General features: G+C 37.7%; 1 protein-coding gene across 1 annotated transcript; it reads right to left on the bottom strand.

The window, feature by feature from the left end:
• Window positions 1-4,979: 4,979 nt before the first annotated feature.
• On the bottom strand, window positions 4,980-8,362 carry LOC106302496. The gene is made up of 4 exons (XM_013738994.1): window positions 7,410-8,362; window positions 6,649-7,298; window positions 6,136-6,302; window positions 4,980-5,297 (listed from the first exon to the last, which is right to left on the bottom strand). Exons 1-4 carry the CDS (start codon window positions 8,360-8,362, stop codon window positions 4,980-4,982), a joined length of 2,088 nt encoding a protein of 695 aa, XP_013594448.1.
• Window positions 8,363-12,447: the final 4,085 nt, after the last annotated feature.

Genomic DNA, 12,447 nt, shown 5'->3' with positions numbered 1-12,447 from the left:
TTGGAGAAGTAAATTACTCAAAACCCTAGTCACACTTCAAATCACCCTCAGAGCCAAACATGTACTATGACGATTCTTTTTATTTCAGTACACTCATTCTTATTATTTTGTGTTTTGTGTTTCTTGATTTTCAAAGCCTGAGCTGGAAGGTGAGCCATGACTATTTCTCCATGGGGGAGGCTCATTTGGCTGCTGTGCACAAAGTTTTTACTCTTTTTCTAATTTTTGTTGGTATATTACTTTAAACTGTTTACAAAATCATTATACTTAAGGAAGATTTTTTTTGTGTGTTTTTTTGTGAAGTGTTGAGTTCTTTCCATCCTTGTGCTGAATGTGGCTAATTTAGTGACTAGGGATTGTAACAACTAACAACTAATAGAAAGTGTGTTGTGAATCTGAATTTCAAGTAAATGAGCCAATCCTAGTGGAGGATACATGTCTTTTTTCCAATCCCTTGAAGGATCTTGTAAAGAATTTTTATTTTATTTTCTTTTATACTATAACTATACAAAGCAAATTATTCCACACACACTATTTGATGTATTTTGACTTCTTTTGTTACGTCTTGCAGGGCCAAACATGTAAGTTTTGTTTCTTGTTTCCTCTCTTGATATTGTACTTGTCACTTTTTGGAAATCGTTACAAGGTGTGATTGGGTTGGATCAAGTGAAGTGTTTAGCTTTTTCGGTGTCTGCTAAGCCTCCGAGTCGAGAAAGTGTCTTAAGCGTTGTAGATTTAGTGGATCAAATGGAATAAGAGTGGATCAAGCAGATGGTACATGTGTAGATCATACGGATCTACCGGTTCAAAACATAAGTTTGATTGGTGAAAGTGAATAAAAGGTAGTCCAAAGTACTGTGCACACTACAAGAAAACATTATATTTTTTGACCAAAATTATGACCACTTTAATTGATCAAAACGATTTGTGACCACAAACCGACAATTTAATGAGGAGTAAAAGATGTGGACATAAAGTGGTCAGTAATTAACGACGAAAAGAGATGATTAGAAAATGGTCAAAACATTGTGACCAAATATTGACAATTAAAATATGGTCAGAAACGTGGTCAGCATTTGATCAAAAAGTCGTCGCACTTGTTTTCAAAATTAGCCGTTTGTGGCCGTTTAGATAGTGGTCAGAAAATGATCAAAATTTTGATTTTTGCGTACGTTTACAAACTAGCCGTTCAACACACGATCTCTATATAAATATTGTACCTCATTGTAGGCGATTCACAGAAACTACGAAAGGAACACACTGAAAATGTCTTCAAATATTTCTAATTTTCGTTCTTGGATGAACAATCAATGGGATTCCAATGGACAGATTTCAAAGGAGTTTGCGGAAGGGCTTAAAGAATTTATGCGATTTGCCGGAAACCAAGATATTACTTTGAGAGGAGGTAAGATGTTTTGTCGTTGTATTCGTTGTGATAATAGTAAATTTATTCCTATAGAAAGGGTATGGAATCATTTGTATCAATGTGGATTTACTCCTAATTATAAAATCTGGTATTTACATGGAGAAGTTGATATAGGAAATATACCTAGTACTAGTGAATATGTGCCGGTTAGTATAGAGGAATCTAGAATGGTGGTAGAATCTAGGGATACAATAGAAATGGTAAACGATGCATTTCGTGAAAATATCTCCTCATTTATGGAAGACGGAGATAGGGTTGAGGAACCAAATTTAGAAGCGAGGAGATTTTTTGATATGTTGGATGCAGCTAAACATCCAATATATGAGGGTTGTAAAAGTGGTCATTCTCCTTTGTCGGCTGCAACTAGGATGATGGCCATAAAGTCAGATTTTAATCTGGCAGAAGATTGTGTCGATTCAGTTGCTAATTTTGTGAAAGAATATTTACCAGAAGATAATATGTGTCCAGCTTCGTACGAAGAGGTAGATAAACTTGTTTCCGGTCTAGGTTTGCCATTTCAAGTGATCGATGTTTGCATCGACAATTGTATGATCTATTGGAAAGCAGATGCAAACCACTTGTCATGCCGATTTTGTGGGAAACCTCGGTTTAAGGTCACCAGTGGAAGAGCCCGAGTTCCTTATAAGCGTATGTGGTATTTGCCGTTAGCAGATAGGCTTAAAAGGCTATATCAATCTGAACGCACAGCAAGTGCTATGAGATGGCATAAGGAGCACTCAAGCGGAGGAGATATTGTGCATCCCTCAGATGCAAAGGCATGGAAGCACTTTCAGTCACTTTATGAGGGGTTTGCATCAGAGAGTAGGAATGTCTACGTAGGACTATGTACTGATGGTTTTAACCCATTTGGAAAACATGGAAGACAATATTAATTGTGGCCTGTAATTGTCACACCGTACAATTTACCCCATTCGTTGTGCATGAAACGAGAGTTTCTATTTCTCACCATACTTGTTCCTGGTCCAGAACATCCGAAACAATCTCTTGATGTGTTCTTACAGCCACTGATTTGTGAGTTGCAAAGGTTATGGGCTAATGGTGTAGAAGCATTTGATATTTCATGCCGACAAAATTTCAAGATGCATGCAGTGCTTATGTGGACCATCAGTGATTTTCCAGCATATGAAATGTTATCTGGATGGACAACACATGGAAGGTTATCATGTCCATATTGTCAGGATAGTACTGATGCATTTCAGTTAACAAACGGACGAAAGACGTGTTGGTTTGATTGTCATAGGCGGTTTCTACCTAGTTCGCATCCTTATCGTTAGAGCAAGACATTATTTACGAAGGGAAAAGTTGTTCATGATGCCCCACCACCAGAGTTAGATGGTCGATATTTATTGAGGCAACTTCAAGATTTTGGGGCAGATACAACTGCGGAATGCGGTGGAAATGGGCATGTCCCAGTCGATGGTTGTAGTCAGTATCATAACTGGCACAAAAAAAGTATTTTTTGGGATTTGCCATATTGGGAAACTCATTTGCTAAGGCACAACTTAGATGTCATGCATATTGAGAAGAATTTTTTCGATAACATCATGAACACAGTTTTAAATGTCCAAGGGAAGACAAAGGATAACTTAAAGTCCAGATTAGACTTGCCTAGTATATGTGCACGAGATGAGCTACATATTATGGCCAACGGAAAAGGTCCTACTCCTAAGTTCAGATTGAATGCATCTGCAAAGGAAGAGTTTTTTCAGTGGATATTGTCTAGCGTTAAATTCCCTGATGGATATGCTTCAAATCTAAGAAATTGTGTTGATAGTCAAGAGGAACGATTATCTGGGATAAAAAGTCATGATTGTCATGTTTTCATGCAACGCCTTCTTCCATTTGCATTTGCAGGGCTTCTACCCAAAGAAGTTCATGAAGTTATTGCTGGTAAATTTTTTTTTTTTCATTTGATGAATATCCTAAGCTTTTTTATACATACTAATTACTATATATTTCTGTATTTGCTTGTGATTGCAGGGATAAGTGCATTTTTCGAGACCTTTGCACAAGATCACTAACCCCTGAGGGAATTCGACAACTGAAATCTGACATACCAATTATTCTTTGCAATCTTGAGAAGATTTTCCCACCATCTTTCTTTGATGTTATGGAACATCTAGCAATTCACCTTCCTAAGGAAGCAAAACTTGGTGAACCGGTTCAATACAGATGGAGACATTTCATACTATGGTGTTCTTAAGGAAGTCTTGGAAGTTCAATATTCTGGTACCATAAATTTGAAATGCATATTGTTCTTATGCGATTGGTACAACTAACAATCAGGGATTGGTGTAAGGCATACCAAATTTGGTGTGACTGAAGTTAATTCATCAAAGAGACTCAACAAATATGATCCTTTCATCCTTGGAACACTGGCGGATCAAGTGAGCTACATTCACTATACTCGCATTAAGTACAAAAGAGATCCATGGATAACAGTCACACTTATTATTCCAAGAGGCAGAGTGTGTGGAATATCAGAGAAAGACCCGTTACAACAAAACTCAGTTGATTTTCCAGGTTCGATTAATCAATCGGTAGAACCAACACTTTTGGTGGATTTTGAAGAAGCAACAATGGATAATATATTGGAGATTTCTGAAGAAGAGCTTGGCGAATTTGAAGAATACTCTGATTCGGCTTCTTCAGAATATTCGTCTGATTCAGAATAATTGTTTTGGTTACATGATGAGCAGAGAAAAGAGGGTGGGCGACATCAGATCGGTTTACAAGACAGCGTGGAAGCTTCATGTTCGTATCTAACATGTCTTTTTTGTTTTGTTTTGGGCCTGGTCACTGGTCCAATTTAAATAAGAACTTATGTTCCACTAATAAAAACATATGTTACATGCTTTATTAAAAAACAGATCGTGGAAATCCACTTTAATTCACAAAATCTAACAAAGATTAAACAATATTAGTAACGATGTCGTGTAGTTAGTTAATAAAGTCAAATTGTCTTTAATAATTCACACTTTTTCTTAACTTCTTCTCATCTCAACGGCGCCGATTCTCAGAGGATGCCTACTCGAGAGCAATTTCTGCAATTTCTTCAACAAAATCCGTTAAGTGATGGAACACCAATTTATGTTGATTCCTTTCAAGGCTCTGAGACTTATTACTCTCAACTAAACCAGCCTAATATCAACGTCACGAACATACCATCAACTTCGAGTACACCAGCTGCAGCGCCCACCCCTCATATGACAGTGGATGATCTTTTGGGGGCTCCTGGACGAGAGAGCCTCAATATACTCGACCCCTTGCGGTGTGGAAGAGCTACTTGGTAAATATTTCTATTATATAATTTGTTGGTTTGGGGTGACTTAAGTTTAAGTATTGCAAACCCCTTTCATTGAGATAAGATTGATTTATTTTTATAGGGTTAAATATGATAAAGGCAAAATTTCTAAAGCAATATTAAAGATGATGAAATCTGACCTACCAGGAGCGTATCCTATGTATAATCATCTACCTCGTGATGTGAAAGGATCATATTTGTTGAGTCTCTTTGATGAATTAACTTCAGTCACACCAAATTTGGTATGCATAAAACACCAATCCCTGATTGTGGGTTGTACCAATCGCATAAGAACAGTATGCATTTCAAATTTATGGTACCAGAATATTGAACTTCCAAGACTTCCTTAAGAACACCATAGTATGACATGTCTCCAGCTTGCACAGCTATCCCAGAATTCACTGTTGGTGCTCCTTCACGGGAAACCTTAAAAGCATAACCACGTGTAAAATATGCAGGTGAAGACATTGCAAGTGACAAGGGACCATCTACTATTTCCTCAAACCACTTAACTACTTCTTCACCTCTAGCCAAGCATATGCGCACCTGTACCAAAACTCAGAGTTTAATATTTGTCTGATCATAAGGTATCATAGCACCTGTACCAAAACTCAGAGTTTAATATTTGTCTGATCATAAGGTATCATAGCACCTGTACCAAAACTCAGAGTTTAATATTTGTCTGATCATAAGGTATCATAGCACCTGTACCAAAACTCAGAGTTTAATATTTGTCTGATCATAAGGTATCATAGCACCTGTACCAAAACTCAGAGTTTAATATTTGTCTGATCATAAGGTATCATAGCACCTGTACCAAAACTCAGAGTTTAATATTTGTCTGATCATAAGGTATCATAGCACCTGTACCAAAACTCAGAGTTTAATATTTGTCTGATCATAAGGTATCATAGCACCTGTACCAAAACTCAGAGTTTAATATTTGTCTGATCATAAGGTATCATAGCACCTGTACCAAAACTCAGAGTTTAATATTTGTCTGATCATAAGGTATCATAGCACCTGTACCAAAACTCAGAGTTTAATATTTGTCTGATCATAAGGTATCATACAAAGAAATTAATAATGATCTTACATAAAATTTTAACCAGTTTGCATATTCCTTATGCTTTATAGCTAAAATTTGATTCTCTGAATGATTTGGGTAGGCCTCCCTAAGCTGGTCATCATAAATCCTACAAAATTAAACGTTAAACATAATTTTTCAATGAAAGTGAAAAACTCACAAGTACAAAAATAAAAAATAGTTATACGTTTCGTATTGCAGTAATTCATCACAATTGAGAAGAATATACATATGCAAGTGACTAATCTCCTCATCTTTTAACCAACGTTTTTTACGTTTTCCACTTAGTCGTCCTACTTGTGCAAAGATATCTGGAACATCATATAAGTAGTGGGGCTTTTCTCCTCCATCATCGTTACGGACCGGTTTTCCTCTCTTTGTTTGAATATGTGGGGCAAAAGTAGTAAGCAGAGAAGTGTGATGCTTCTTCTTTGATGGTCTGAGCGATAATAGAACCTTCAACTCTGCTTAAATTTTTCACTTTTTTTATCAAGTGAAACATAAATCGCTCGAACGGATACATCCATCTGTATTGAACCGGTCCACCAAGTTCTGCTTCCTTAGGAAGGTGAATTGCTAGATGTTCCATAACATCAAAGAAAGATGGTGGGAAAATCTTCTCAAGATTGCAAAGAATAATTGGTATGTCAGATTTCAGTTGTCGAATTCCCTCAGGGGTTAGTTATCTTGTGCAAAGGTCTCAAAAAAAATGCACTTATCCCTGCAATCACAAGCAAATACAGAAATATATAGTAATTAGTATGTATAAAAAAGCTTAGGATATTGATAAAATGAAAAAAAAAAATTTACCAGCAATAACTTCATGAACTTCTTTGGGTAGAAGCCCTGCAAATGCAAATGGAAGAAGGCGTTGCATGAAAACATGACAATCATGACTTTTTATCCCAGATAATCGTTCCTCTTGACTATCAACACAATTTCTTAGATTTGAAGCATATCCATCAGGGAATTTAACGCTAGACAATATCCACTGAAAAAACTCTTCCTTTGCAGATGCATTCAATCTGAACTTAGGAGTAGGACCTTTTCCGTTGGCCATAATATGTAGCTCATCTCGTGCACATATACTAGGCAAGTCTAATCTGGACTTTAAGTTATCCTTTGTCTTCCCTTGGACATTTAAAACTGTGTTCATGATGTTATCGAAAAAATTCTTCTCAATATGCATGACATCTAAGTTGTGCCGTAGCAAATGAGTTTCCCAATTTGGCAAATCCCAAAAAATACTTTTTTTGTGCCAGTTATGATACTGACTACAACCATCGACTGGGACATGCCCATTTCCACCGCATTCCGCAGTTGTATCTGCCCCAAAATCTTGAAGGTGCCTCAATAAATATCGACCATCTAACTCTGGTGGTGGGGCATCATGGACAACTTTTCCCTTCGTAAATAATGTCTTGCTCTGACGATAAGGATGCGAACTAGGTAGAAACCGCCTATGACAATCAAACCAACACGTCTTTCGTCCATTTTTTAACTGAAATGCATCAGTACTATCCTGACAATATGGACATGATAACCTTCCATGTGTTGTCCATCCAGATAACATTCCATAAGCTGGAAAATCACTGATGGTCCACATATGCACTGCATGCATCTTGAAATTTTGTCGGCATGAAATATCAAATGCTTCTACACCATTAGCCCATAACTCTTGCAACTCACAAATCAGTGGCTGTAAGAAAACATCAAGAGATCGTTTCGGATGTTCTGGACCAGGAACAAGTATGGTGACAAATAGAAACTCTCGTTTCATGCACAACGAAGGGGGTAAATTGTACGGTGTGACAATTACAGGCCACAATGAATATTGTCTTCCATGTTTTCCAAATGGGTTAAAACCATCAGTGCATAGTCCTAGGTAGACATTCCTACTCTCTGATGCAAACCCCTCATAAAGTGACTGAAAGTGCTTCCATGCCTTTGCATCTGAGGGATGCACAATATCTCCTCCGCTTGAGTGCTCCTTATGCCATCTCATAGCACTTGCTGTGCGTTCAGATTGATATAGCCTTTTAAGCCTATCTGCTAACGGCAAATACCACATACGCTTATAAGGAACTCGGGCTCTTCCACTGGTGACCTTAAACCGAGGTTTCCCACAAAATCGGCATGACAAGTGGTTTGCATCTGCTTTCCAATAGATCATACAATTGTCGATGCAAACATCGATCACTTGAAATGGCAAATCTAGACCGGAAACAAGTTTATCTACCTCTTCGTACGAAGCTGGACACATATTATCTTCTGGTAAATATTCTTTCACAAAACTAGCAACTGAATCGACACAATCTTCTGCCAGATTAAAATCTGACTTTATGGCCATCATCCTAGTTGCAGCCGACAAAGGAGAATGACCACTTTTACAACCCTCATATATTGGATGTTTAGCTGCATCCAACATATCAAAAAATCTCCTCGCTTCTAAATTTGGTTCCTCAACCCTATCTCCGTCTTCCATAAATGAGGAGATATTTTCACGAAATGCATCGTTTACCATTTCTATTGTATCCCTAGATTCTACCACCATTCTAGATTCCTCTATACTAACCGGCACATATTCACTAGTACTAGGTATATTTCCTATATCAACTTCTCCATGTAAATACCATATTTTATAATTAGAAGTAAATCCACATTGATACAAATGATTCCATACCCTTTCTATAGGAATAAATTTACTATTATCACAACGAATACAAGGACAAAACTTCTTACCTCCTCTCAAAGTAATATCTTGGTTTCCGGCATATCGCATAAATTCTTTAAGCCCTTCCGCAAACTCCTTTGAAATCTGTCCATTGGAATCCCATTGATTGTTCATCCAAGAACGAAAATTAGAAATATTTGAAGACATTTTCAGTGTGATCCTTACGTAGTTTCTGTGAATCGCCTACAATGAGGTACATTATTTATATAGAGATCGTGTGTTGAACGGCTAGTTTACATACGCAAAAATCAAAATTTTGATCATTTTCTGACCACTATCTAAACGGCCACAAATGGCTAATTTTGAAAACAAGTGCGACGACTTTTTGATCAAATGCTGACCACGTTTCTGACCATATTTTAATTGTCAATATTTGGTCACAATGTTTTGACCATTTTCTAATCATCTCTTTTCGTCGTTAATTACTGACCACTTTATGTCCACATCTTTTACTCCTCATTAAATTGTCGGTTTGTGGTCACAAATCGTTTTGATCAATTAAAGTGGTCATAATTTTGGTCAAAAAATATAATGTTTTCTTGTAGTGGCTAGTTATATTTCAATTGGTATATGTAATGGTCCAATTTAATCTTATACTTCATTATAAATAATTATGATATACTTATGGTTAGTTGTCGGATTTGTTTTTTAAATATTGAGTGAAGAGTGAAGACTGGACCAAGCTTTTTCCCAACGTCTATTCCGGGCCCAGTTTCTTATCATCCGTAGTAAAACTGCATGATGATTGCAAGTTTACTTGTTTGCTGTGTGCAGACGCAGTCCAAATTGTGCAATGTGAGAAATATTTAGTTTGGTTAGAAGGGTATATTCCTTATCTGGACACATACAATGGTCGTACCATCCGTTACCCCGACCTGCTCATCAGGCCGAACAATACCATCAAGGTCGACCTTGAGGAGAACAAGATTGTGGAGTTTATCAAGTTTGATGTTGAAAATGTTGTGACGGTGAGTGGTGACCGGAGGAAGAAACAAAGGGCATGTTGGTGTGATCAGGGAAGCTTTTTTTTTTTTATCAACTCACAAGGGAAGCTTTGAGACAATCCACATTCAAGACTCTACAGGACATGAGTTTACAACGAGGTTGGGGAATGTGTTCACAATTGGTAAATGAACAAGTCCGTGAGTGTCTCGTCCAAAGGGTAAAGGTATTAAGCTTAGCCTCATTAAGGAAGCTAGTGTTGAATCTGAGTTTGGTCGGCTTGGATTAGATGAACAAAACTTGATTGTGGATTATTTCAAAGATGTTTTATTGATCAGAAAAGAGTGAAGTTACAATGTGCGTGAACAAGAGAGAAAAATAAGCTGGCACATGTTGGAGTGTGCCGGAAAATTACAAGTCGACGAGAAAAAGTAAGAATAAGTAAACTCTGATTTTTAGTCGTCAGTCTCTGTGTGTTCGAGTTTGTATCCTCCTCCTAATCTTCTTTGTCTGTTTTAATAAATAACCTCCTCTTTTATTTGCCCTAGGACAGTCTAATCTAATGAGGTGGGCCGGGCTTAACGGGCCTAGCCACTGGGTCGAGTCTTTGAACCATCGAGCCGAGCTCGAGTGTCGAGCTCACTATGCCGAATAATGTTGAGCTGAGCCGATTTTGTGGTCGAATCCCTTATTTGATGGGCCTTGTGATGGGATGCAATCTATCTACAACATTTAGGAAAAGGCTTTTTGCTCAACAAGCTGCTTAAACTGTTTCATTTTTCTTAGTTTCAGAAAATTAGGTTATGTTGAATTTTACTATGGAAAGTTCAATTGTCAATAACTCATTTTACAGGATTTCTAAGCACTGAGTAAGATTCACATAATTGTGACAACCCGTCCCACTTACTAGGACCCCATGCTCACAGGTCTGTAGGGTACCGACCCTAACCCCTCCATTATGAGTCCTCTCTAACTCCATAATTAGGTTGTTGGTGTGTTTGACGTTCTTCGAACCCAAGACCTCACCCTTTAACAATTCTCCCACAGGACAAGCTGTCACCAATTGATCTGCATGTCAATTAGTGACAACTTGTCCTGTGGGAGAGTTGTGAAAGGGTGAGGTCTTGGTCTCGAGGAACGCCAAACGCACCAACAACCTAATTATAGAGTCAGAGAGGACTCATAATGGAGGGATTGGAGTCGGTGCCCTGCAAGGCTGTGAGCCGGGCTCCGAGTGAGCGGGACGGGTTGTCACAAAAAAAGTCAGCTTTAGATGAAACTAGAGTTTTCCTACTAACAAAAATTGAAAATCAAAAGAGTGGAGTTCAAATAGAACTAACGTTTCTTGTTTCTTGTATTTTCTTAATATTTTTCTACCATTTGGGTTCTCTAATGGAAGAAGAATTTTATATGTATGTGAAAACATGTCTCCGTGCACCAACAATCTAATTATCGAGTCAGAAAGAACTCATAATGGAGGGGTTGGGGTCGGTGCCCTGCAGGGCTGTGAACCAGGTTCCAAGTGAACGGGACGGGTTGTCACAATAATAGTACACATTCTTGAACATGAATTATATTGCGTTCACCATGTCTATCAAAATGTCTGAAACAACCATTGAAGAGACATCTAATCTAACATGAAAGGAGAATTGGATGTACATGACTCCCATTACCTTCAACATCTTCCAGACATCAAAAACTTATAAACCAAGAACTCGGAGACGTAAAAAAACAAAACCTTTAATACTGTTGACCAACCACTTTGTACATCCTGCAATGTTGCTTGACAAGATGTGTTACCTTAAGTACAAACTGTTACAACATTTGTTATAATTAAAAATCTAGAGAGGGGAGTGTTGCTTACCACTAATTATATCTTGAACAAAATTCTAGACAAAGTAACTGGCAAAACTACATATGAACTATGGAAAGGTAATTTATCTTCGTATAAATACCTCAAAGTGTGGGGGTGGTTGGCAAAAGTTATGGTATCGTCACCAAAGAAAGTCACTGTTGGACCTAAAATAGTGGATTCTTCATCAGATATGCACATAATGGTAGTGCCTATCGATTTATGGTACATAAATCTGAAATATCAGATATTCATGAAATTACAGTAATGGAATCAGTAAATGCATCTCTCTTAATAAATATTTCCCATGCAAGGAAAAACAAAGTTCAAAACGAACTCAAGAAGAAAGAGACGACGAAAATGTCTCAGAAATTGAGACAAATGTTGATATTTCTTTAAATGATATTTCAGAAAATGAAATAGATGAATCTAAAAGTAGCAAAAGTGTAAGACCCGTTCCTGGCCTTTCGTCCCAACTGGACCCGAAGCCTTACTCACAGACATTACTGCTTGTTTGATTCATTTTAAATTCTATTAGTTACTAAGTCATATTCAGATATGAGGTTCATAAACAATCGACCAGATAGCATACATAAACACCAGGTAAATCATTTGTATTATTAACCAAGATGAGATTCAATACATAGGTTGCAATGTGTTCTATAAGCTATTATGAGTTCATTCCTAACACAATCTACCCATATGCCACACTGCCCCTCACTAATCGAGTCTTCATGGCTCTTTGGCTTTACCACGATCAGCCTCAGTTCCTGAAACCACAAACCATCACATTAAGTACAATCTGATATCCTAACAATCGATTCTAGCAATGCAAGGTTTGGTTCCAGTTCCTATGTCATAAACCCCTATCAAGACTATCATAGAACACTCGGCCAAGCCTAGACTAATTCTAAGCCAAGCCCAAACGATCACAATCCATCCATAGTCGGATCGTCCATAGTCCCATCTAACCATCCGGTTAAGGTCTAGGTTCGATCGGCCATTCATAAGTCCGGCCCAAAGGCTTACGGACCTTCTTACCTGATCCGGCCCAAGGCCTGGATCCATACAACCGAGTAAG

Source organism: Brassica oleracea, chromosome C7 (assembly GCF_000695525.1).
Source record: "Brassica oleracea var. oleracea cultivar TO1000 chromosome C7, BOL, whole genome shotgun sequence".
Lineage (NCBI taxonomy): Eukaryota > Viridiplantae > Streptophyta > Magnoliopsida > Brassicales > Brassicaceae > Brassica > Brassica oleracea.
This window is presented reverse-complemented; position numbering and strand designations above follow the sequence as displayed.

Excerpts from the sequence above, each read along its gene's own strand:
- LOC106302496 (XM_013738994.1), bottom strand. The coding sequence starts at position 8,362 with ATGGTAAACGATGCATTTCGTGAAAATATCTCCTCATTTATGGAAGAC. Across the intron at positions 7,299-7,409 it reads GATTTTCCAGCTTATGGAAT|GCGGTTTCTACCTAGTTCGC; the intron begins GTTATCTGGATG and ends TGATTGTCATAG. Across the intron at positions 5,298-6,135 it reads TTCCAGATATCTTTGCACAA|GTGCGCATATGCTTGGCTAG; the intron begins GTAGGACGACTA and ends GTTTTGGTACAG.